This window comes from Thunnus thynnus, chromosome 4 (assembly GCF_963924715.1).
Source record: "Thunnus thynnus chromosome 4, fThuThy2.1, whole genome shotgun sequence".
NCBI lineage: Eukaryota > Metazoa > Chordata > Actinopteri > Scombriformes > Scombridae > Thunnus > Thunnus thynnus.
This window is the reverse complement of record NC_089520.1, coordinates 9,384,190-9,412,185: the sequence shown is the minus strand read 5'-3', so window position 1 is coordinate 9,412,185 and position 27,996 is coordinate 9,384,190. Positions and strand designations below refer to the sequence as shown.

Below are 27,996 nucleotides of genomic sequence, written 5' to 3'. Positions count from 1 at the left end.
TTGAACCCTTGATCTACAATATAAGGTGCATCACTTCCCTGTCAATGTAATTTAGTTCTGTACCTTCAGAGATGTCCCTCGAGCCGCAGCTTTCCTTGATGGTTTCCTTGCTGTAGTCTCCTGAATCAGCCCGAGCCTCCACAGCTGATGGCGCCACAGGAAGCCTCGGAAGCTCCTCTCCCACACACGGAGCTGAGGTACTGGGCTCGGCTGCTGCTGAGGCCCTGGAAGGTACCCAAACATTAGCACAGTTAAACTAACACTGAGTGCTGTGTGCCTCATTACAAGTTAATTTCAGTGAGAGGAAGGGGAGGCACAGTGGCTTGAGGTGGGGGTCGAAATAGTTCTTTGCTATCCAAGCATGCAAATGCACATTCCCTAAAGTCTGACAGAACACATACTGCTGCTGTCAAATTATTATGTTTTGGACTTCATGTTTCAAGGAACACCAGTGATTATCGCTACCAAGGATGCTGTGTTTTTCCGTCCCTTTTGTTGGTGTATTTATTTGATAGTAAACAGAGATATATCAAATACCAGTTGACAGATTTCAATAAAACTTGGTGGAGCGTTAGAGCATGGGCCACAGAACACACCCGTATTCAAGCGTGGGTCCACCACTCAACATTCAACATTGTCATATAGCCCATTTTTTTTACATTTTGGCTATTTTCTCATTATGTACTGCAGTTTCTTGAATGAGAAACTAATAGACCATTTCTCAAGGATTTAGAGAAAGGAACAAATTTAGAGGGTTGTTCAGCCTTTGTGAAGATATGTGGACCCTGAGTGGTTCAATTATTCTTTCTAAGTAAGCTTTCAAGGCCCTTTGGTCATGAAACTTTTCCACTTACTCAGGACCTTCACTGAAACAGTAAAAACTGTTAAATATTACAGTGTATGGATTCTTTTATATTAGTATTTATGACAAAGCTCTGCTATTGTTTCCCACTAAGTTGCGTTAAAAGTGACAACTTAAGCTGCGTGTAGGATAACTTGTGCTGATCTGTTTATTCAGAATAACTTTTGTAAGGTCACATATGAAAAAAAAAGTAGAATCACACCTACTGCTTGTTGCTTGAGTTACTTAACTTGCCCCTGAGCACTTTCAAATTATCTGTCATGCCTGCGGCTTACTGGAATCACAGCTGGTATTTTGAACAAAAAACTTGCCCTGAACCAGCTATTAAAAACACACTATGACATCACAGGGGAAAATGTTGTTGACACAGCGATCACATGTTCTGTGTTGATGCTGCGAGTGAGGGATTGTCTTCCCCCACATGACTGATAATATGACAGGATCCAGCGTGTAGGAGAGTCCCATCTACACTAATTAAATCTGTCCCACCGCTTAAACACCTCAGCAACGTTTGCAATGCCAGCGGCGGCGGCAGCCACTCAGAGTGATGGGCATCTCGCAGACAAACAAGACATGCCAAGAAAATAATGTGCACAAAATGCCATAATTTGGAACCGTTGGGGAGGCAGCCTCGCAGACTCTAACCACACACTGAAGTAGCAAAGGAATTACGCTATCTGTATTCAACGCTCTTGCAAACCATTAACTTTCCTTGTGGGGCACTGCACAAGGTAAAGCAGGTATTATGAAGAAGGAAGAAAGAAAAGCATGCACAGAGCAGACAAGGATAAAAAAATAACAGTGGGTAGTTTGTAGCATCTGTGTTACCCAACACGGAATATTGAAAGGTAAGACATGTGAATAAATTAGATTTTATCAATCACCAAAAACTCTTTCTTTATTGACTTAGACATTCCTTAGCTATTTCAGCAAACCCCAATAAACTGGTACTCCAATCTGGTCTAAAATCAAGTACACAGTATTCAAGTGTTATATGTCAATACATGCAAATATAACACTACTTACTACTTAATATAACCTACTTCTGGTTGTGTTTGTGCCATGCTCTCTCTGTTATGCAATAAATCCCACCACATATCTGGAAGTAGATGTAATGCACTGCCAACATATCATATTAGAAGCTACTGATAGCCTTTTTGTTTTACAGTGGTGTCAAATTGCAAAAGACTTCGAAGTATTACTCACATTCTCTATGATGTTGGATCATTCATCTAAATCTAAAGAACAAAAATGATCTCAACCCACATTAAAACAAAATAAAGAACAATTTGTTGACACATTTCTTACAATTAAATGATCTCTTGTCATTAAAATTGCCAGTGTGGTAAAAGTATGGAGGCAGAACAGTAGCGATGTAGGGCTTGTCTGCCTGACTGTATGCATTGGTGTCAGGTGTGAGTGATTTGAGCAGTGTAGCTATCGATCCAGACATATCTTTGTGCACCCCTTCACAACTTATCTGTGCCTATAAGCCCTGGTGAGTCATATAGCTCAAGGAGAGAAGCAGGAATCATTTTTCAATGCAAATGACATAGCCTGGGGCAGAGCGCGGGCTAAAGTAGAAGCTGCTTGAATGCAAATCTCACACTTCCATCTGTTTCTATTCCCTTCAGCTACAGTACTGTGCCAGAGCAGCCTGCCATAGCTCTACCTGTTTTGCCCCCTGGTCTCTCCTGGGTATAGCTGTTCTCTCTAACTGCACAAGCATTGTGCTGACCATACTGATGGAGCTGTGTTTGTCCTCAGGTCATAAATCTCCTCCATAAACAATTGCCAACTCCTTACGTTGAACCATTCCCACGATGCACCCGGTGTCCAAAGTTGTTCCACACAGGAATCCAATTAGATAGCACTCAAAGTATTTGGTTCATGGCTTATCATTATATTCGTATACAAGTTTGTGTTCAATACTTTTACGTACAGTATCAACCTTCTCTTTTTGCTTTCAGAGCACATCCAACCGAGGCGAGTACAACAAGGTGAGGGGTCTTAAAAAAAAGTGGCTCTGAAAAATAAATGTGTTCTGTAAGCAACATTAGATGATTTTTTTTTTTTCAGAAGGGCAAAAGTATAAAGTCCTGCAAGGCAGCAAAGGGGTGAAAAGGTGAAGTCAAATAAAAAAGTAACTTTGACGAAGACAAAAAGAAAACAGCTTAAGTTGAAGTTATACTCTCTTCAGAGCTCTGTGTGTATAAAACAGACGCATACATGCCACGTTGTCATGGTATCTTTTGTGCGGATCTTTTCATTGCTGAGCTTCTGTTCAACGCGTTTAATGAAAACTATCTGTCAACGGATAAAAAGTGAAGTCAGAAGTAAATGTTGGCATCAAACACTGGAACGCACATAAAACTCACAGGAGAGAAATGCTGCCTTGAGCCTAATAGCTGTAACGAGCTGATGTGCTGTCATTGCAGTGCTAAGAAAAACCCATATTTCTACAATAACAATTTCAAAGTAATTTTAGCATTATTCTAAAACTGCTGACAGATCTGGTGGATGTGCTGACAGTCTTAACACCTTGATCGTGGAAAGTGCTATTGATAGCTCTGCTTTAAAAGGCAGACTATTGACTAAACCAAAGTGGAAATGTGCACTCAGCAGAAATCTCTCTGCATGAGAAATTGCCAAGACCTCGCTGTGACTCTGTCGCGCTCAACACAAACACACACGCGTGCACATAAGCACACACATATGCAGTAATTCACGCACAAATGCTCACATGTGCACGCAGCAGAAACGTATATACACACACACACACACACACACACGCACTCACACCTGTGCACAAATACAGGCCCTCTTTCCAGCACAGGAAAGCCCACAGGAATCCAAACCCTAAAGTCCACTATCAGTAGAGGTTTCTCAGCACACTTCCTAGTAGCCCAGGTGGGGGGCCCTGAGCAAAGTCAGGGGCCCTGCATGGCTACATCATGCTGGCCACTGGACTGCCTTAAATGGACATGGCTATGTAAAACACAGTATATTATATTTTTTGTGTGACAGTCTCTGAACTGTTTTCATATGACTACCACTGTCTAAAGACTATCTGAAGCAATTCAAACAGATGCTAAATGCACACCTCCTGTATGAAAGCGGTGTGCGATTTACAGCTAGAAACTATATTTCACTTTTTATTTCATTTTGTTTTGTAGTGACACTGCTGAGATTCTGATTGTTTGAGTCATTTAAATGGAGGCCCCGGGTTCAAGCTCACTGTTAGGGGAGCTGAAGTATCCACGAGAAAAGCTCCAACTTCCTCTCAGCTTTGGGGCTGCTGTTCTGTAGATGACTTTGACTGATGACCTCCCTATGGAGGGTGGCGGGCAAAAAGAGAAGCCCAAGAGGAATCAATAAACTATCACTTACAGAGCTGAGGCCTTCAAGCAAACTGTCCTCTTGATTGTGTGAATGATGCTGTCAGACTGCACCACGTTCGGGGTCATTTCACTCAAATACATACTCAGCCAAAAATATACAGTATATTGAGACTTAAGTTTACATCACATCCCTTCCTTGGAAGTTTCTAGCTCCTACATAGTAAAGCAAAGTCTTATTCCTGTTACTGAACGATGCAAATTTAGTTTTGTGTGGCAATATTTTTGAGATATCCACCTCTTAAAAACTTCCTGCACACTCACACAGGTGTTTTCCATGACCTGAATGTGCTGGGAGTTATGTGAGGTCACTGGACTCCACTCCAATAAGAATGATAACAGTGTAGTTTCTGTCCCTCTAACATATGCACCATAGCTAACAGGTGAATGAAGAAGTTGTCAGTCAAGCACAGTCTGTACACAACAGCACAGTCCTGAGAAGAGGTCCGCTTAGACAAAATAATTATAGTCACCTGTGTGGATGTTCTATAAATGTGCAGGGGCTTTAAACTTGTGTCACGTCCCCCAAAATAATGCAGGTGCCTTTCCCAATTTTCCCAGTTGATAACCCACACACAATTTACTGTCATTAGTTTACATTTGAACTATTTGCCTGTAGAAATTTGTGCCGTAGGCCTTTTGCAAGACAGACATTTTGACATTTCACCCCAGAACAATACAGATGTAATTCCTAATTTTAACTATGACTGTATTTTATTTAGTTGTCATGAAGTTTTGGAGAAAGTTCAACGAGGAAGATCTATTCCCTCACATCCTGCCTTTATTCATCTATGGGTGAATGTCACTATTTCCTCCTGTTCTATTTTTTTCCATCACTTTGGCTTTCCCATGCTGTCAAAATCCCTTCATTCACAATTCTAACATCACTATACCTGACCAATGATCAAACCAATCAGTCGCTGCTGCTCATTAAATATCACTGCAGTTCTGTCATTCTGTCTTTCAGACCTACTATTGTACAAGACGCGTCCTCCCCATCCAGATAGACTCAACTGAAAGTTTCCATCAACCACCTGGTGGCTCCACTCCATCGCTACCAGTGTCTAAACTCTGGGGATATCCAAAACTTGGAACCCATCGGCTGTCTCCCTAACAACCATTTAGCCTCTTGGGGACCAACAGCCAATATTTCAGGGGTTCCAATGTAGCCAATGGATATCCGGATAATGGACATCCGGGCCAAGACTTCCTCTTCCGTGTGCCGATTGTTGTTTACAGTCCCATTAGCAACTTTAGTCAGCCCAGACAACATTTCAGCTAATCTCTATAAACAGATATATGCATATGAATGCAGAAGCTAATAAAAAGCTAAATCGTCATCAGATAATAGCTGATGGGTTCTGAGATTGCATTTCGACCAATGAGTTCTGCCTTTTTTGCCCTTCACACAGACTGTTTAACTGCATGCAACCACTCAAACGTGATTGGTCAATACTACTTGAACTACAAATGAACTGCAAAAGGAAACCAGAACGAAAACAAAATCTTGTCCCGTTGCCTACAGATTCTGCATTCATATACAGATGTCTGTTTATAGAGATTAGGGGGATCCTGTCATATCACTTCTCTTCATATGGCGCTCAGTGAAGATGCTTCACATCAGCGGAGTCTAATCACCAAAAATCTTTCTGTGTTGCTAATCTCAATAAATATTATTACACACTTCCAATTGTTCTTTCCTTTATAATCCCTACAGTAATGGAACTAAGCCGTTAATGTTATTATTACACCTGTCTTCTTCCTGCAATGACAATTCAATGTCTGCGAAAAGATAGAATAAGATAACATTATTGTCTGTCACAAAGTAACAGAAATTTTCCTCTAACAAGGCTCAAAATACACATTTAAAACACATTCAAAAACACACACATACAGTTAAAACTGTACACTGACAAGGACGATATTAAACAGGACAGAGTACGGTGCCTATTTTAGTTTTTTCAGGGTGATGATCACGGACGGAATAAATGATTTTTTGAAGATGTTTTTCCTGGCCAGTGGGACGTTCTAGCATTGACCTGATGGCAGCAACTGGAAGGACTGGTGGAGAGGGTGAGAGGGGTCCTGCTTGATCAGAGTGGCTTTCCTGATCACTGGCACTGTACAAAAAAAGGTTTGTTGTTTCTGTGAGGTGAGATTCCTGTTGAGTTTTTGTCATTTTTCAGTGCTTTGTGCATCACAAATGATTTTCCATTCAAGGCAACACTATTTGCATGACTACATACCACTAGGGTTACATAAGAAAATGTGTTTTTTATGATTGGGTGAAGTGACTGTTTTAAATGAAATTCATCTCAACACTGTGATGGAGTATAAACAAGACTCATCATATTATACTGTATGCATCATCATGGATTAGGCAATCCTGTGATTTCCCTCTTGGATTGTATCATCAACATCACTTTATTCTTGACATTCCCACTTGTCACTATGGGTGTGACATGCCATCTGGCATCTAAATGTTGTACAAATAGATGCAGCATAACATTACAGTATCTCAAAGCCACTGTGGTGTGTTTGGATGGAGTGTAAGCTTGATGTTATCTCAGACATAATGACATAACACTGATATGATGTGGTGTTGAGTTAACTTTCTCCATTGCCCTACAGTTATTTTCCCCATACTGTAATAGGAATCAGAGGCAACTTACCAGCTGGGTGACTCACTAACTGGAACATCTGTCAAAATGAGGAAAATAGCAACCATGAGACAAACAATTCCAAAGCAAAGGACACACATATTAAAAAAATTACAGTTTCAAAGACTGTGATTATTTATTCTCTCTTACTTGTATATGATAAAACTTTTCAAAAAATAAAAAAAATAAATTTAAAGTCTAAAACTGAATCAAACTTGCTTACACTGATACATGTGTGTTAAGATTATATTTACAAGAGCTGAACAAGCGTAATTAAATCTGAGATAATTAGGCAGGTGTAAGGTTTTTCCTTACACTGATTTTCAGTGGTTATACTGTATTTGACAACCATGTATACCCAAGCAAGGTGCTGTCAAACAAATGCCACGATCAATTTCCCTTGCATCCCACCATGTAAACACTTGTCATCTGGTGAGGGAAGGATCTGAATTCCCTGCTCTCTTTGTCGGCTGTTCTCAACCCTCGATTACATAACGGAGCTCCACTACACACTATTATCAACGTCCAGAATTCCCCTACGCATCTTCACAGCCCACTTAACGGATTACCACACATAGACTTGGTAAAAAAGCCTTTTAATTTAACACTAATCACTTCACTTTGTCCAATAGAACTTCTCCAAGACCTAAATCTCCCTCTTAATCTGGGTATGTAATTACCAGGGCCTGTTTGGCAACATTAGCCAGGTAGTAAATATATCATACTTATATCTACATAACTTCATCCAATTAAAGGGAAAGTTAACTCTGCTCCCTTACTGCCTTTGTGCCTGAGGCAATAATTAAATCCTGTAAAGTAGAGATTAAAACCACACACAACTGGCTGAAGTAACTCACACAGCGCGTGGCTATGAGAAGCTGATCAGATTACATTAACTACTGAAAAAACGTAAAACTTACATCTTAGAGCCAGCTTATCAAAGGCAACGCTGTGCATTGAGTAAGAGAGTATAGTGGTACATGTAGAGCTTCTGGTTACATGACAGAAACCCTGAAATCCTAAATTATCTCTACAATAACAAAATTGTCAAGCCAGACAGTGCTGACATCTACAACCAAAAGTCTGTAACTGAAAGTACATTTATCAACTGTGGTTTAATGCAACATCCTGGTTAGTCGATGACTCCAGTATTTTCATTTTATGTCACTTTATATTTTTACTCCACTAAATTTCAGTACTTAAATTATTCATTTTCTACATTTGCTGCAACTAACAAAATTTCATTATCTATAAATCTGTCAATTATTTTCGCGATTAATCGATTAGTTGTTTAGTCTATAAAATGTCTAAAATGGTGAAAAATGCTGATCAAAGCCCAAAGTGACATCCTCAAATGTTTTGTCCCAACCAACAATCAACCAACAACCAATCAACTATCATAGACACTATATCATGTTTACATTTGAGAAGCTGGAACCAGAGAATTTGGATATTTTTTTTCTTAAAAAATGTAAGTAAAAATAATTGGCTATTAATTTAATAGTTGGAAACTAATCGAGTACTTTGAAATAGTGGAATGTGTCCTCCAAGCGGACTGCAGAAAGTAGTATAAACAGAACTACTATGTGTCCATGTCCACAGCTGACGGTGTCCGCTTGGGAGAATATACGGGGCTTAAATCTCTGACCTAAAGAGTAACACGCTGCAGTAATGTGATTAGCATTATTTTTCTTAGTATAGTAACATAGTGGAAGGAATCATAATTCAAAATTCATTAACTACATTATAGTTAAAAACTTTTTTTTACATTCTGCGGAGTCAGCTGTTTTGCTGTCTTGAGTTGGATGGAAAAGGTTGATATTATTTCACATCTTTCCATTCAGTGGACACTACAATGGTCCAGACTTGCTAACGTTAGCTTGTTGCAGAGCTGGCCTAATGTGTGGGGAAAGCAGCTGGTAGCCTCCACCAAAAGAGGGTGAATATCCTTACCACTAACTACAAAATTGTTGTATTTAAGTTTTGTGTCTTATTAGCTTACTAGCAAGCCACCTGTGTTTGTCCAGAGTTTAAGGAAGTGTGAACACTGATGTCTGGGGAGCTGCGGGCAGTCAGAGGCTAAGCTAAACCACAGTCTGGCTGCCTGTTAAACCAAAATGTCTCATTTTATACTCCTACACATGTTAAATAAAGAGGTTGTAATGTCTGGGCATGACAACTTTGGAGTTGTTGGAAGGAACCTACGATGAAACTGGGCTGACTCTTTCAGTGCCACGGTGGAAATAATAAAATGTCTTTAAAGTAAATTGTAGGCTTTAAGTATCAAGTTATATATATTATTGTATAATATAATATTGGATTTGTATTACTGATAAGCTAATGTTTAATTAGTTACATTTTTATTTCACTGTCATGCTAAACATCTGGCCTATCCCACATGGGATTTTACATAACATGCAACTTCCGGTAATACATAAACAAAGGCATGTAGAGAAAAAAAAGAAAATAAAGAAAATTCCTGTTACACATCTACATCTTATTCTGCTTTTTTTCTCTTCTCCCAGGCTTTCTCCAAGTAACTGCTTCCAGGCTATGTTTCTTTGTCTTTGTACATCATCCATATTTACAAATATCTGTTTCAGTCTTACTAAAAAGAAAGTTTTGCACAGATCCCAGTAAAAAGGACGGTAGCAAACAAAATGGAATACCGTCCAGTTTCAAGGTAAAATACCAGATCTCAGCTGGGCACATAGAGAGATTATGTAAAATGTTATTCTCAGTATTATATTCAATTTCTAATTATCCACAGTTTCGGATCACTGCCTTTATCATCAGTCCACTGCCCTTTACTCTGAGCAAACCCAGATTCTTTGCTCAAACTAATGTTGAGCTTTTCATTATTAAAAATGAGCCTCACCAAACCCAGAGTTAGAGAACAATGTGCAAACATCTTTTGTCCAAGAACCAACTATTGTGTGTAAGCATTATTTTAATACTGTGGCTGGTAGAGCTAATTTTAATTAAAGGCCCTGCAGTCCACCCACAGTTCTCCCACACAGGTGTTTTCATTCATTGTGCCTGATTAGGCCTCCACTCATGACTGCCTGGATGCGTCTAGGCTGTGCATGATTGACATGTCCTTTGTTATCCTGTTAAGCTGCGAAATTCACCTGGCAAAATCTACTGTCATGGTGTGGCTAAAAGCAGGAGGTGACAGGAAGTAGAGTTGGTAGGGCTGTAAACATAAACTGCAGGAACTAGCACGGGTAGCGGGAAAACAGCAGCAGTCCACAAAGTTGTAAATTATACAGCGTTTTATCAAACATTTTACTGCCAATAACCTCTCTCTCTATCCTTGCACTTACTGCGGCCAAGGCTGAATTATCAACCGGGCAAAGTGGGCGACTGCCAGGGGACCTAGACCCCCAGGGATCCCAAAAGCCCAGGTTTATTCCATATAATTTGTGTTTGCATAATTTGATTAATGAAAAATAAGTTAGAAATTTGCACCAATGAAGTACAATATCAACTACGTGGCGTCCTCCATCTTGTGGTCTTGAAGAGGGACTCAAAATCTAGCTTTAACACATTAATTGTATTAGTTTATAGTGAGGTAGTACTTCATAGGAGTACCGTAAGGCTCCAACAATTACTTTCATTATCAATAGGTCTGAAAATTATTTTCTTTAATAATTGTTTTTCAGTATATAAAACAACAGAAAATACTGAAAAATGCTAATCATTATTCCCTGAAGACCAATTTAAGATGTTCAGATGACTTGTTTTGTCTGACCAACTGTCAAAAACCCAAAGATTTTGAGTTTACTATCATGGAAAACTGTGAAAACTAGAAAATATTTACTTTTAAGAAGTTGGTATCAGATAATTTGGGGCATTTTTGTGTTAAAAAATGACAATCAGTCAGCAAAATTGTTGCCAATTAATTTTCTATCAATTGATTAATCATTTAATCATCTCAGCTCTGGAGTACTACCATGTGTAGTGGGGGTCAATAGGGGCCCAACAACAAACTTTTGTCCCGGAGTCCCATAGGAGCTTAATCCAGCCAGCAGCATCTCTTCTACTCTGCTGTTTTCCTCATTTCACTGTGCAGTTATGAAACAAGAATATAAACAATAATTCTTGAAAGGAGAGGTCAATCCCACCTCCTCTCTCAAACAGGCTGGGCAGTGGAGAGCCTTAAGATTTTGCATGTGAAAGTTCAATCAGATTGAACCCCGTTCCACATAGAAATAAATGGGAGGTGAAATCCAGACTGACTGCACCAGTTGGGTGGGACAATTTCTACCATTATCATTGGTGACATCACATAATTCACAGCAAAGCTTTGCCCACCTTTACACTGAGCTACACTGATCATCAGGAGTAAGTGAAACACCTGTGAGGGTGTGCAGGGCCTTTAATATGCTAGTGGGTAGTTTAAGAAATGCATCATATTTTACAAACTCATACAGTGGGTTTTTATGTATAATCTTAATCTGCAAAGTAATAGTACCTCGAAATTGTATGAAAGTGAAATACTAATTACATCTAGACATTGTTACTTTAACTGAAGGTTTTAAGCATTTCTTCCACTGTCCGTCATCACTTTTGGGTTGTTTTGAATAACTGACACAGAGCTCTATTATACCAGCGAACAACCACTGCTCCAATATGCAAACGTACCTGCAGTGGAAGTTACATCCTTGGTAGGAATTTCCTCTTTTCCAGCAGGAGGCAAAGATCCAGGAAGTTGTTGTGTGCTGTCTGTGACTGTTTGTGATACACCGTCTGATGTCACACTGCCTTCTTTTTTCGACAACTGGACAGGTCTTGCAGAGTCTGGGCCGACCCCCTTACCGTCCTCCTGAAGTTTCTCCTCGTCTGCGCTGTCTTCAAAGACAAATTCTTCCCCTTGCTCCTCATCCTCCTCCTCTTCATCCTCCTTTGGTGGTTGCTGAGACATCACATTAGACATGATACCTGAAAAACACCGCAAACATAAATGTAAATAGATAGTTAAGCTATATTAGATGTCCGCCATTTAAGTTAAAAAGTGACAGCTATGATGAAAAAAAGACTTTGGAATTAAAATAGATATAAAGTTACTGAAGGCTTTGAATGATAAAATGGAAACATCAATCCTCAATATTAGAGATACTGAATAATGAAGTTAATATTCTTTCTTCAGGGATTTACAACCATTAAAATATCGTTCAAATCAGTAGCACAGAAAAAAAAACATAGCAACATGTTGTAACTAGTCTCTTCCCCCACATCTGATAAGCTGCACTTGACATGAGCCTAAGAGTTATTGCTTGAACCTTAACGTGCTTTTTTCCAGACCTTAAAGTCGTTGTCTTAACTTCCACCCTCCGCATGATAGGAGTTACTTGGATAGAAGCAAAAAGGTAAATGGTTTTTGAGGATCGGAATGTTCTCTGGTCTTTATAAACACAGCAAAGCTGCTTAACAAAAACAGAAGCGTATGAATGCCTTTGTGATAAAAATCAATGTTGTACTAAATAACAGTACAGATGAAATAAACAATGAAAAGTTAAGACTGAAATTTTCAGACTTCTGTGGAAAAGACTTCATTGGTCTTTCCACACAGGGTATTTCTCTTGAAGCGCATAAAAGCTCCCTAAATTAAATGACTTTTTTCAGTCAGTTTGACTGCTTCAATGAAATAAAACTGAGTTTATGCACACATAAAACAACTCCACATATCAGGCGCACGGGGAGACAAACAGAATATAATCCCAGCACTATATAAACATGACATATGGCGGTTGGAAAAACTGTTAGCTAAATCAAAAAGTCTGAGGAGGCTTAGTGGCAGATTAATTAAGATATCCCCACACCCACTGATGAAAACATGTGCCCTAACATTACCAATTATCTACGAGGCTCATTTTATATAGTCTTATCGATGAAAACAGGTAGGACAGCAGCCTAAACATTCAAGGAATTAATTAGAAAACAAATTAACATTTATCAATACAGCCATACAGTACACATAATAATGTTTTACATGTCATATTACTTCCAAAAACAAATAGCTGTGTATGTAGATTGTCAGCTGTAATCAAGGAAATTAAATTTGTTGTTAGCATATTTTCAAAAAAAATAAATAAATAAATTAGCAATGTTCCATGACACACGTTCCCTCAGGTATTACTCTGCTGCTCACAGTAATTGTTTCATTATTTCACAAAGTGGGGGATTTTCTATGACAGACAGATTCTTTTTGTGTCGTGTTTTTCTACATGTGAGTGTGCCACTCCCGATCCCAGCATCTGCTTTGCATTTTGATTAGCGCAGCGCTGAAACATTCTTGGGCCTGATATGGCAGTTTGTCGGGGCTCCTTTGGGAAATGACAGCATGGAGCGGAGGCGGCTGAACACGGGGCCTGCTGCGCGGGAAAAACAGCCCTGACACACCATGCTTGTGGATTGTAAAAAATCATTGTCAGCGCTTATTGTTTAACCTGGATACAAGTGCTGTCGTGATCTCAGTTATGGTTCTCATTATTTTTTTAATACTGCTTGCTGACAGCTACATTTGGACATGATGTTTGTTAGCACTGTTCAGGAAGTGCAGGGATAGTGATAGTTTTGTATCCTGAATTACCAGCACATGTGTATAAAAAGTCTATCAGTTATAGTTAGAAATAAAAGCTATATAAGGAAAGAGTGCTACTTTCTTTAGTAGTCAGTGCACTGCCTGTTTACAACTACAAGATACCACTGCAGCATTTGGACACAGCCACCTCCTCTGTACTGTATCACAGACACAGTTTCTCCAGCCGGCCCACTCATTGGTCAAATCAACAATGACTCTTTTGTGGAGGGAAAACTTCTGTTCAGCCTCAGAAAGCATTGTTTCTACATTCGTCACTGCAGTACTCATTAGCTCACAGGTCATTTGGGTCATGGCTGTACGGGCTACGGTATGATTCGAACAGACTCAATCTAAAAGAATGGATGATTTTATTCTCTTTGAAAGGATGTTATGACCTACAGCGTAAGGCCGCTGTACTTCCACAGTATATATATTTGCTCACTGGAGTGAATTGGATCAAGCAAGCATAAGAGCCCCCCTGATGTCTTTGAGATGTAATTGATATTTTCACATTATTACAAATCAAAAAAGGCAGCTAGCGCCTTGAATAAAAGTTCAGCTTGATGATACGAATACAAAACCGGAACTCAAAAGTTTTCCACTTAAAATACTCTCCTCAGAAATCAAAATGACAGGTATTCTGAGCAAGTTTCTTTAAGCGAAAGGCATTTGGACAAGTCATCAAACAGACTGCAAGCTTAGAAAAATGAAGAGCCCCGGGAGTGTGCTGTGTGAAAGCTATTCTTGAGGGGGGAAAATAGGATACATCACAGAATAGAGATGAAACCAACTCCTACACACCCTGTCCCTGACCTACATAGAGCTCTGAAAACTCTCCCATGCACTGTGTACCAAATGTGGTAATGAGTGGAGGGATGTTGTAAGTGTGAGCGCTCCGTGGCACAGCAGGTCACACATTTGCAGTGTACTTCCTGACTGAAAATTGCAAATCATTTCACTGTCTTGTTTTAAATGTAGCTATTCTTAGATTTGTATATTTATTGGTGATGTTTTCATTTATTTTTTTCTGCTTTAGTTTGCTTCTATTCAAACTGGAGTTGGATTTTGTGATACTTGGCATTTGATTTATGTTTGTGCATGCCTGATTCGATCTTCATGTCTCTCATCTTCCCGTTGTACTATAATTTATTTCACAAAAAGGGGTAAAGATATGTATTTTGCTTTAAAAACAAAATGAAATGACAAGATTTAAAGAGAGGAAGAAGAAAACAGTGTTTCAAAAACAGTAACTGTATTTAAAGCTTTCAGTTGAGATTCAGCAAATCCGTTGGGCTGCATATTTAGTTCTAGCCACTGAGTGCTGTGTTTGACCAACGGCAGACAAACCTCACAGCCATTGGTCAGTGGCAGTCGGGTATATCAATAGACAATGGCAGAGAACAGCAGCTGGTGACGACTGAATAAACAGCATTGGAAATCTAACAGAAAGTCACTGAGAGCACCGCTACTTTAGGCTATTCCTTAATAGAAAATGTAACAAACACTCTGCAGACAATGAGAGACCAACAGACCATTGACAACAACAAACAGTGCCAGGCGGAGACGATTCTGCCTCTGGCACTCCTTCCTTCTTCAGCTTCGCTAAGGACTTCCTATCAAGAGATAAGAATGTGGCTCGGCCAATTTAGGAACTGCTAACAGCTCCTTGAGAACAGACGGAATATGTCTTTCTCTGCCTGTCAAAAGGCATAACAATCTGAGTGGGAGGCTGTTCACAGGCATTTGCGGATTTCATGGATTCGCTTAACCACAACATTGCCCTAAGATTTGAGAACACAGAAGAAGCTAAGCCTATTGCAGTATATATTATGATGTTATGAATATTTAGAATTTCACTTTAAATGAATTTCTGATGCCTATTGCCAAAGGCCATGTGGAATATCACATCACAGTGTAAACACAACATGATACGAGGGTCATCTATGCCAGTGGTTCTCAATCTTTTTGGTGTCAAGGATCCCCAAATTGATACACATCAGGCCGTGGACCCATATTAGAGAGATGTAGTCTCAGGGATCCCCATCTGATAAGACTTAGTTATATTCATTAGTGTCTATACAGTGAACAGAATAGTCATTCTTATATATTCTCTCACTGGGCTGACTTCTAGTCAATGAAATAATAGTGAAATTAAAAGATACCCCATTTTCCTGGAACCCCCTGGAACTCCCTCAATGACCCCTGGAGATCCCCCAGACCCCAGGTTGAGAACCACTAATCTATGCATAGTTTAGATAGTTTATTCCTACTTCCCCCAGGTTTGTCGTCATATTGCCGCTGTTAAGACATGGGATACATTATTCATTCAGGAGACAGTCTGGCCTTCATATGCCCTTTGCTGTGCAGAGCTGCTCAAATAATGTCAGTCCACAACAGCAGTGATGTGCTGGTCATGTCACATTAGTCAAGGACACAGTGGGAGTACCCTCCACCTCCCATCTGCCATTTATGCTCACAGCACAATAGTGTACTGGACTCATGTGTGTGCTGTACTGTACAAATAGCGAGCAGAGATAAGAGCGTCCTGAATGTATTGACCACACAATGCTTTTATTTATCAGGAAAAATACCTTTGAAAGTGATAAAATAAATATATGTCCAGGTTAGACTTTGAAAAGTCTTTTTTCTTTCTTTCTTTCTTTTTTGAATAACTGTAACATACATTTGTTCAGCATAATATATGTTGATGGCTGATAAATCCTGCAACAAAAAGGTTTCTATTGGGCAGTGTTTCTGGATTTCAAAAATGTCAAAACCCAATCTCCAACTGTGCAAAACTATTTTACTACAGTATTACAGTATTTTACAATTTATTTAGGTAATTCCAAACATCTGGTAACAGTATTATTCTTAATAGCTATCTTGATAATCTATGACACAATCATACTGGGTGGAGGCTGTGACAGAAACAGAGAAGAAGAGATAAGTTTGACATTTGTTGTTGCAGGACCTTCTGTTCCTCATGTTATAAAAGGAGCCTTTCCTGCCAAGAAAAACAACACTATAGGTCGTAAATGCAGTCACCTATAGTTACATTTGAGTGAGAGACGTCATCTAGCAGCCATAGTAATTATGACCTGGAGGAGTGACAAAGTTCAGATGACGTCTATATACAGGGCGTTGTCCCGGGAGCGGTAGAACAGAGTTCTTCCCCGGGACACCTCCAGGATGAAAGGTGTTTTATATATAATTTTTTTATTTAGGCCTATTTATTTATTTATTTTAAACTGTCACTTAGCAAATGACAAACTGAACTGAGCACTGACTACAACAAGCGTGTCTTCTCATGCTGTTACTATAGTTACTATCACTGGCTGGCTACTCGGCGCCAGACCTAAAATGTTCCCGCGGTACTGGTCCATCTATCTCCTCAGTCACAAACAGCTTACTGGCAGGACTTCACAAATATGTTGCACTGGTTAAACTAAACACAGTGCTACCCTGGCTGCGTGAGGAGCTAAAGCATACATCTGGACAATTTCAATATATTATTGTGGTCTTTTTTGCTATAATCTAAGTCTTAAACACTTCAAACATAGCTTGTACATGGACGGTAGTGATGCACGCCATTGCATGGATTGCAGTTATATCCGCAGGCACTAAGGTTGATGTGTGGATCGGGTCATAAAAATTCATATTCTGATTAATAGTGGATGGGTCACGAGTGGTGAAATGATACAGCATTAGTGAGGAAAATATTAACTACATGCTCTAAAATGTGAACATAGCAGAGAGCAGAGCTGCAGAGCTGCAGTCCATTGCTGCTCTGCAGCAGACAGCTTCAGTTTTCGTCAGGCATGAATTACTGACTCACAGCTGAGCACACTAACAATGGGGAATACTAAGAAATATACAGACATTAATAACAATTATTTCTACAATCATACAAGAGAGATTGCTGGAGAAATTAGTGCACTCAGCATGCTGCAATCTTTCCAGACCACGTGGGTTATCAGGAGCAGAAACCACAGCAGGGAGCATACATAGTGCATAAATATGAAACTGTATTGCAAAGCCACACTTCACGATGGAAACATTTACAATTACTGAAAGCAGCATCTCTAATCTTTAAAGTAGCCTAAATTGTTAAGGAAATCACCTCAACAGGGGCGGATTTAGTGATTTGAGGGCCCTCAGCAAACTCTGTCTTGCTTTACAAAGTAAAGAAACAGCATTTTGATTTTGGGAAGGTTTACATTCACTTCAGGATGGTTAAAATTGTTTTTCTGGACGATTCCGGGACGTTGGTAAAAAATGTTAGTCTGGAGCACTGTATATAAGGTGACAAATTTCTATTTTGGGCGGATGGATAGATCCCAACTTGCAAAAAGTGGACTTAGTGGATTTTACTGCAGGAGACTCCTGTAACTATGATTGTTGTGGTGTTTACTGTTGCAATGACGACAATGGTTGCCTAACTTTGAGCAAGTAATAACTTTAACTCTCACCACATTTCAAGTGATCATTTTAACCCAAACCATCTTTCTCTAACTCTAACCAAGTGATTTCTGCGCCTAAACCTAACCAGACCTGAATCACAGCGTTGTCACACCATAAAACATCATTATTTTTTAACAGTGATTTGTAACATTTCGGAAAGCACAGACAAATACTGCCGATAGAGGCGTCACGTTAGAAAATGTTCCTATGGGTCGTTCTGGAGTGCATAGTACAAATTTGATTTGGAGGACATGTTGTATAGAAGTGGGGCCACCAAAGTAATCTATGTTGTCTCAGATAGATGTTTCTGTCCTGTGCACTTAAACAATTTAGTATTGTGCTTTCATAAAGACTCACAAGAGACAGATACAAATAAAAGAATGGTCAGAATCAATGCTGCAGAGACAGAGAACCCTGACTTGTAGTCTCTCACTAGTATTGATCAAACTCCAAAACTCTGGGCATCCTACATTTCCCATAATGGAACTCAACAGCATCTATTTGTTAGATCCGAGCTGCCTGGTAAATGCTCACGTATTTCAACGTCCACACCCCTTGTAGCGCAGGGAAACTACAGGACAGTCATCAAGGTTATATACTCAGACCTAACATACAGCTTCTTCAAGGCCACCCACGACAAACAACTGTTTTTGCTGACTGAGTAGTACTCCCTGTGACACGTTAAGTCACAGGAAGTCAAGTCTTCATGCATAAAATTGGTGTAATTTCCCTTTAATGTACTACTAGTAGTAATCCAAAGATAGTGCTGTTTTCTGCTATTTGTTTCTTAACTTTAATGATAAGCTGTCAAACAGGCCAATTTATCAAAAAGTCAGTGTTGTCAGTGACTTAAGATTTTGTCACCTGTAAGATCAAATATTTTCTAAAATTGCCTCTTTTTAAAGTAAGTTGTCTTAATCTAACTAGCATAAGGTTTATTGTTTTGTGTCTTGTGCATGTAAAAAAAGAATAAAGACTAAAACTGAAGTGTTCAAACTGAATCCATTCCCCATTCCAAATCAATGAAGTTTTCTTTGAGTGCTGAGTAGACATCAGCCACCTCCTTTACCAAATTTAGCCAGATCTTGCTAGAAGACAGAAATGTCACAACATGAGCTGCAGCTGAAACCACAGAACATGAAAAAAACAGTATTCTTCTAGATGTAAAATGTGTGATACAAACAGTCACTAACAATTATGTTTCTGGCAGGTGTAGTGACCAAACTCTTGGATTCCCACAGTTAGATGTTGCCTATTGTCATTGTGTTTGTTTGATGTTAGCTATTGTGCAGCTTCAGGAAGCAATACTTGTCAGTCCAAAAGAGGGATGGCTGCTCCTACAATGTGCCGGTCAGTTATGAAAACACACTCCTGAATAGAAGTTACAAGCTCAATGTATTCAGGAAGTGTCATGCTGTGCTTTTAATATTGGCCAGATTCAAATCTTTGTACACTTACACAATGTAAGATCAAGTTTAAGATATCACAATTATGGGTCCAAACCAGTGTTGCTCTGTGCCTGGAGTCTGTCGTCACAAGAGTTTACAGGCAATAAGACAAGTCATGTTTGGGTGACATGGTGGGAGTATGACAGCAAAGCAGATAAGTTTCAACTTGCAAACATCCCTGAATTCTTCCTACTGGGTAATTGCCTAACAGTCTCAGAGGAATGTAGTTTGTGTGTAACACAGTATATCAGTAAACATTCAGCAGGCGTGTCACCGCTGTCAAATGACTGTGTACTTGGGCACCAAGGCCTTGCATGTTGTACATGTGATTGCGTGAGTGCAAGTTTTTTATGGGTGAATGTGTGGCAAAACCAAGAGGCTTCCCATTGATAGTGAAGTCTTTGTGGCAGCTTCAGGCCATGCATGCATGGATTGTTAATGTCTGTTAGAAGTGCTGGACTGTGACTAAGGAGAAAAAAATCTGATACAGTGAGTCAATGGAGTTTCTTTAAAGAAAAAAAAAAAAAAAAAAAAAAAAGGCACTTGGACATCCGGCAAGTGAGGCAGAAACAGTGCCCTTGCTCAAAATGCAAATTACTTGGTCAAAGGTCCCTTAGCTCACCCCTCTCCTCCCGGTCTCCCCTCTCTTTTCTGCCCAGAATATAGAGGCAGTGTGAAATCCATCCTGGGAGGGGCTATTGTACTCTGGGAAGTAACCGTCAAATTGGAATGGTTAAGGCCAGGCCAGGCCAGGGAATCTCTTTTTATAGCCTGAGGCAGTGGAAGAGCTGTGCAGCACTGCTGTAAAAGAGCCAGACAGAGGTGTGGGTCTGGGATGAGCCACCAATCTCTCACTCATCCTTCCTGGTGACCGTCTCAGGAACTGCTGCTATCATAACAAGGCCTCACCCTCTGTAGCACTGCTGGCTCTCGGAGGCAGGCTCAGGTTTAATCGTCCATGATGGTGTGTACTCTAGCAAAGGGCCACACGGGTTTCTGCCATTTCCATCCTCTCCTCCTCCACTTACCCCTGTCCTCTCAGCTGCCCTATAGCTGTCGGACTGAGAGACAGAGAGGCACAGACCAGCACACCCACCCCCAACTCCACTCCATCGATGGCCCCCTTAGACAAAGCTGCTGTCTTTGCAACATGCTAACCATGCTGAGAGTGAGGAGGGAGAAAGAGGAGAGATAGAACAAAGATAGAGGGAAATTGTTTGGAGGACAATAAATACATACACCTCTCACCTCCTTGTCCTCAGTAGTATGTCCTCCGAGAAGCTTCAGGCACTCCCTGGTCACCCTTTAATCCTGGTAACCTCCCATAAACTCCCAGTTTTTACCACACTGCCAGGTCCAGCACACTCATCTTTATGGTCTCCTGCGAGGGCTGCAAGTGGCTGAACACAGATTGGAATTCTCCTGTGCTGTTTACTTTGCCACAAGTTCTCCCCTGCTCCGTGTGCACTAGCTGCTCTAGATGAGGTAACCCCCCGTTTGCTCCCTCCCCTTTCTCTCTGCCTCTCTCGGTTTTTCTGGTTCTGTTCCACCCTATCTCCCCTCTCTGTCCCTCTCTTTTTTAGATGGGTCCTTTCCCCCCATCTGCCCCTCCAGTCTCATTCTGTCCTTTCTTTGGTTTACTCCCTCCTCCCACTCTCCAGACCCCTGCTGCTGCCCAGACAGCAGCACAAAGCAGGGTGAGGGCTCTCACACACAACCGGCCAATGGCAGAGTGACAAAGTCAAGCATGCGGCCAATGAAAATCCTAGGGGGCGGCATTTGCACCAATCACAGGAGATTTTCAGAGCAAGTGGGCTGGACCAAAGGAATTAAGGGCAATGTTGTCTCTCAGCACTTCCGTGTGGGACCGGAGTTGTCTGTTCACACTGTTCATGGGACAATTGTTTGAATCTCTCAACAATGCCTGAGATTTGAAAAGAGAAGGTGGTGACTGATTTCTTAGGACCAACATAAAAGAGATTTGAAGTGAGCAGCCAAATGCATTAGATTAATAAATGCAATACAATTAAATAGATTTTCACAAGGAAAATAATACTTTGCACATGCAAAATAATAATTCACATTTTGTGTAAGACTGTTGTAAGTATAGCTTTAATGAAAATGTTTTAGTCAGCATATGAGAAAGCCATCAGCAGCTTTAGAGTTTTTATTTTTTTTATTTAACCTTTATTTAACCAGGAAGTTTTTGTAAAAAAAAAAAAAATTTCATTCATTATATATTATCTTACATCCAGTATTATTTTATATATTTTCTTATATCATATTATTTAGGACATAACATGAGAATATTGAGAAATTTGAGAAGAAGTCTGAGAATTTGGAATGAAAGTTTGAGAATAATAAGTGAAACCTCAGAATATGCCATCATGTCATCATCGTTGCCCATCTTGAAAAGCAACATAAAGACTGGATTTTATTTACTTTAACATAATGATGCAAAACTTGCAGAAAAAGTTGAGAAGTTTTCCTCTACTCCCTAAAAGATGCGCAAGGTTGGAGAAAATCTCTGTTTTGTCTCTTTAACTGGCCCAAAGGGTCTGTTTTAACCCTTAAATCCTCACATACACTAGTCAAGTTTCAGAATGTTATTGTATTTCTGGTTGAGTCAATTATTCAGATATACAGTAGTTACCTGTTTCCTGTGTGTTACACTAATTACACATATCTCAAGCAAATGTTGATACCAGCATGGCGTCATAATCAAGTTTGAGTGATTTTCATGCAATATTCTAAAAAAATGCATTCCATGTTCTCAGTTTTCTATTCAATAATATTTTTTTTTTCTTTGAACTAGTGTCTGTTACTACTCTGTGAATGGCGTCTGACTGCTATTATTATCACTGAGTGACTACACCGGTGTTTCTATTTCTGCCTCTAATCACATTTACAGCACTGCAGGCTCATGCAGATTGTGACGTGCAGCGCGGGAGGACACTTCATAATAAACACGAGGTAACCTGGGAGGTAAACTCAAGAAAGTCAACTGCCTTAATTAAATCTGGAGTACTCTTCATCTCAGCTCAATTATTCATGATCATTTCTCTTCATTCCTCTGTAGACTGACAACCAAAAAAAAACAAAAAAAACAAAAACAAATCACAGTGTTACTGTTGTCCAGAAGATTTATTAAAACACATTGAACAAATACACAGAATACAAATAAAAAGATGACAATTCACTTTTTCATTCAATTGCTATACAGCACAAATATCAGAACCATACACTGCTTGGAGCTCATTGTCTGTAAATGCTAGATACACTACCGCCTCCCCAAAGTGAACCGTCATATAAAACGCTTCACATGCTGTGCATTCACTGCAACAAAGGTGCCTTTTATCAGGGTCTTTTGGTAGCTTTTGAAGCCATGTTAATAAGCATGTACATACATTGTTAACATATTTATAATATTAGACTGAAGCCTTTTTTTTCTAACAGACATTACATTCATACTGACTTCAGTTTGATTGCATTTCATTGGAGTATCGTGTTTTTGACGTCATCTCATGGTCATCACTCCAGAGGGAAAAAGACAGGATTTTGATTGATGAGCACATACGTTGCACACTGCAGTTCTATGGCAACACCATCCAGCAGACATTCATCTTTTTTTCAGTTTGATACATAAATCTATATGAGATGGACTTATTTCTGAAAAAATTTTCAAGTATTTACATGTTTCTGAGGTTCTATCTGTCAAGCAACCTAATACATGTCATAGTCAAGTAATTGATGGCATGAACAAAAACACAACGAACAAAACAGCACTGATAAACACTAACAAAGAATAGCGCAAAAACTGATATGATGCTGTTCAAGGTTCATCTCATGGTGGTTTTCGAAATGAGTCCAGTAATGTTTTGAAACTGAGTTTTAGAGGTTGCGGTGACAAAAACCTTGGGTAGGTGAAAAGGGGGGTCAGAAGAGAGCACCTCAGGACAATCATTTGAATTGGCAAAAGGAGAGTAAGAAAATACGCTCACCAACTCTGTACAACTCTACCTCTTCAGTTTAGACGAGTCCAATCACAATCGTCATCCCAACAATTTCAAATAAGTGCTGTGGCAATGGCAATAATAATACAAACAGGTTAATGCCACTGGTCTTTGGAAAAAGAAAAAAAAAGACAAATATGTCAATAATAATTTGCACTTTGAGTCCAAACATTCGAGCATTGCCTTCAAGGAACAGGAAATATAGTAAGCTTGAATTTATAAAAGATTGTTTTACAGAGTGGACAGTCACTTTAGCACATAATAGTAGTAGATGGAATGAACAGGGTATGTAGCTATACCATGCTAACATGTCTTCACACTAGATAAAGCAATATTCGATAACAAACACTCTCGAAAGAACCAAAATGTAACCGAGGAAGCTGGAAGAGAAGACATTATCGAAAGAGTAATGCTGTGCAACATTGGTCCTTAAAAGCTGATATACAGAGAATATTCCTTCAAATTTCGGCTTAAGACTGTGACATTACCAATTACAGTCTTTACCTCTGTGGAGGAAATACACTGCATCAAAGAACAAATGATTCTGGATCATCTCCAGGTTGGGCAGAGCCCCTTTAATGGCACCAAATGACCAAATACATCTAATTTTACCTTAACATAAAGATAAGCGAACAAAAGCTCATTTTGCGACGAATACTAGACTTGAGGTGACATTGCGCCGTAAGCACATATGTTCTTATTCAGTTCTAACAATGAAAGGGAACTGGGAAAGTCCCTGGGATGTAAGAGGAAAAAAAGCCCTCCTAAACTCTCCACTCAGGACTCTGTTCTCAGTTAGGCTTGAACATTAAAGCCCTGTATGTGGATGTCGACGACATGAATTCCTGTTTATACGTAGCGCAGCTCTACAGCCACTACTAACATTCAAATATAGAAAGAATCACAAATATTGTACCATACACAGAAATACTCAGTCTTCTCTGAAATGCAATAAAAATCATTTTTGCCACTCCCAAAGTTTCTTCTGCAATCTTCATGTACGATACCAAGCCAGGCTTCTGATTTCACCCATGTATGTATACATATTTTCACTATGATTAAACCTATGTGAGGTAAAATAAACAGCAGTCTCTGAGTATATACAGTACAAGAAGCCAACCCTTGCAGGTTACTGGTACTGCAGTTATGTGTATCTGCAGTTTGAGAAGAGATTACTTTCTCCAAAGGACCAGCGGGGGGCAGTCTTTAGAGGATTCAGACAGACTGTGTCCAGCTACTGCATACATGATAATAGTTTTTGATGCTTTCAAATAAATATTTTATCCACTGTTTACTACATGAATGACAAAACACATTTTCATTTAAAGTAACAATATTGGCCCTCAGAAAAACAATCTCCAGTCAAACTATGACTGAAGACATCCTTAACTCCTCTTCACAGGGAACAAGCTCCAGTAGGGCACAGTCACAGTGTACAGCGAATAGGCAGATGGATAAAGCAACAGGGTGCACGCAGAATGAAAAAAGTCGAGGCTGGCACAAACAAAACACACATTCCAAGATTAGAATGAGCCCCAATCAAGAGCATCAGAAACTCAGTACTGCCAACGTGTTGGGAGTTTCGCCTTGTAATGCAGGGCTGAAAAAGAAAAAAAAAATCCTCTTTCAGAAAAGCTGCTCCATTTTTCCTCTTAGTCTTCAGCTCTCTAGCACAGGTTAACAAAAGCAAAATATCTACTGAAATACTTCTATGGGATCCTTGAAAGATAAAAGTGCAATTGTTAAGATAGATACATCTGCATTAATCAAAAAGTTAATCGCCTTGTCTGTAGACAGAGAGCTTGATTTTGTAGATTTGAAGTCAGGAAGGAGCAGGAGAAAGAGGGGGATGTGGCGGAATAGATGGGCAGCTGTCATCTGTGCAGATTCCATCCCTGGGAGTTGCTGACCTCAGGTCAGTGTTACAGAGCTGGTCTAGTCCTCAATGCAGATGACATCACTAGGTTTTCCTGACTTGAGGTCAGGAGTGGCCACGTCTCTCAAGGAGTCAAGTGACTTCTTGTCCAAATGGCTTGTGGGGGGTGGGGGGCCATTAGAAGACACTAAAGAGGGAAGAGATGTAATATTTTAGTGGTTAATTTTAACAAAACATATCTAATTTTTACCAACATACTAGAGTAGGAACTAGACCAAGGTCAGTATATTCAGCATTTCATTGCCATTCAGCTTACTCTTCACCTTATTCACCAGGATACCTGATACAACTGTTAAAAAAAGTTCTTTATATATTATCAAGCACTTCACATCCATCCTACGAAACATCAATCCAAAATCTTTTGCACCAAATATTATTACATTTAATGAAGATTATAAAGACTTGCATTACGGGGAAGCAGAATACATTGTTTTTGGGGCTTGACCTACACCTGAGACTGAAATTCAGGATATCTCAAGCTGTGCTGCTTCAGTTTTGAAGACTCTATTTCATTTTTAAGTCCCTCAACTTAACTGAAGTGCAATATTAAATCGCTGGAGTGCCCTTTTAGCCCTTACATACTGCTCAGGTCAAATTTGACCCATTTTGACATGAAAGCAGTAAAAATACCCAAAATGACATTCTGTGAGCTGAAATTTTATGACTTTTCCTAAAGTGGCCCAGAATATACAAAAATGTCTCAAAATTATGTATTTTTGTGCAGCTGGTATAAATATCTGGGTCAAATTTGATCCGTATTTATTCAAAGGGATTTTAAAGTCACTAAAGCGGGTCGAATCAAAGTGAGGGGTAGTTATGTAGAATCTTGAAACAGTGAAACCATAAATTGGCATATCTGTGTATTTTTGTCATTAGGACAGTGGGGACAGAGCTCAAGGGGGACCTTGATACTGTCATGAAAACTACCTGTGTTCCCACCATATTGCTACATCTGCAAGGGTTCCCACCCAGGTGGGTATCTGGACCCGCAAACAAGCCTATACAAAGTAACAAATCAAACCCATCAATTCCCAGGCAACCAACATAGTGTTTGCCCAACATACACCTCCCTGTAGTGGAAGGCAGCTTTCATAGGACTATAAAAAGTACCTGAGCCCCTGATTACTGATTTGGTGGAGTGGAAGGAGACAGTGAGTTGAAGAAAAAGTATTAGGAGATGAGGACAACATAGAGAAAATGGAGGAAAGGTCCTTGTGACTTCTCTCATTCAAAGGCGACGCCACCTTCCCCACATGCCAGCCGCAGCAGTACAGTAGTAAAAATCTTGCCCTGATCAGCCTGCAGTCCCACAGTCAATTGCCAAGACAGGACAAAAGAGAGGGAAATGCAACTTCTGCACAACAAAAAAGGACTGCAAAAGTAATGTTTTTGCAGTTTTGTTAGTTTGAAATTTTGATTTCAAACTGACAATTTTTTGAACAAACCAGTTTGTTTGTTTGTTTTGTTTTATGACTAATATACTCAATGCAAAGTTGATTAAGTATAATTGACAGAAAAGTGTTGATTGATGGTTTTAATGGTTATAATGAAACCTACCATTAAAAAATGTTGTTGCATCCTTCACTTTCAATAACATTCATAGAAATAATTATGGCTTGTTTGTTCTCCTGTTTTAGATAACATGAGATCATAATATAGTGTGATGATGAATGTATTCTCTCTATAAACGAACGGTGTCAAACCTAAAGAAAACACTCTCTCTGCTCTCTGAAACATTAACGAAGGATAAATCACCTATTTATTAATGACTGATAAGTCATTGGTCAGGAAAATTTGGTATAGGGACTAATTATAAAGGGAAACTTGAGCCGGGTCAAAAATGACCCAGTCCATACTATGAAGGGTCAGAATATGAACAGTATGTAAGCGTTAAGTTTCCCGAATGGCATAATCAACTCTAACTCCTGACAGCTGAATTTCAGCCATCAATTTGTACAATCACAGTCATATAAAAAACCTTTGGTATCACCTATTTTACACATACATGATCTACTGTAAATGTTAAACAGACAGAGTTGATCCGTACCACTAACGTAGGGTCCCAGAGGCATCTGGCTGTAGTTGACCATCGGCTGTCCACCTGGCCCTCTGAATCCTCCACCAAAGCTGCTGCTGTACATCTGGGAGCAGCCAAACCCACCCTGGCTAAAAGGCTGTGGGAACACAGAGAAAATATTATTCATAATTAAAGAGAAGTTGATCCAAACAGCAATGTTGCTTTTATAGAACGTTATGGAAAGCAAGTCAGATTGCTAACTGTCTCCCTGGTTACGACGAGTTGGCATAGCAACAAAAAAGCAGTCAGAGCTCATGATCAATCACACTGCTCGGCTGACACGATCTGTTGTATAATGGAATAAAACACACACGTTCACAGCTCTGGTGAACAGGTGCAGCAGAGATGAAAAAAATTATTAATACAGTCTTTGTTAAATCCTTTGGGAATAAAATGTGGAGCTTATTGGTGAAAGTAAACAGCTTAAGGGACATCCTTTTTTTCTTTACACCTGGGGAAACTCTTCCATGGGGGATAGTGAGTTTGAGTCTCCACAGGTTTTTGAAGGAATAATGTGGTTGCTGAGTCATGACTATAATCTACAGAGTACTTCAA

General features: G+C 39.6%; 2 protein-coding genes across 4 annotated transcripts in view; both read right to left on the bottom strand.

Moving 5' to 3' along the window:
- Window positions 1-21,085, bottom strand: part of arhgef10la (Rho guanine nucleotide exchange factor (GEF) 10-like a) — a 125,159-nt gene extending 104,074 nt beyond the window's left edge. For both annotated transcript variants that reach the window (XM_067586494.1, XM_067586495.1), the window contains exons 1-4: window positions 20,664-21,085; window positions 11,568-11,864; window positions 6,933-6,960; window positions 64-224 (exon numbers count right to left, since the gene is read on the bottom strand). In XM_067586494.1, the coding sequence (XP_067442595.1) occupies window positions 64-224; window positions 6,933-6,960; window positions 11,568-11,859 (481 nt within the window). In that variant the 5' untranslated portion in view covers window positions 11,860-11,864; window positions 20,664-21,085. The remainder of the gene's footprint in view (window positions 1-63; window positions 225-6,932; window positions 6,961-11,567; window positions 11,865-20,663) is intronic.
- A 1,455-nt stretch (window positions 21,086-22,540) lies between these two features.
- The window catches only part of chd5 (chromodomain helicase DNA binding protein 5), a 40,103-nt gene continuing 34,647 nt past the window's right edge, over window positions 22,541-27,996 (bottom strand). For both annotated transcript variants that reach the window (XM_067586486.1, XM_067586487.1), the window contains exons 39-40: window positions 27,412-27,538; window positions 22,541-25,491 (exon numbers count right to left, since the gene is read on the bottom strand). In XM_067586486.1, the coding sequence (XP_067442587.1) occupies window positions 25,364-25,491; window positions 27,412-27,538 (255 nt within the window). In that variant the 3' untranslated portion in view covers window positions 22,541-25,363. The remainder of the gene's footprint in view (window positions 25,492-27,411; window positions 27,539-27,996) is intronic.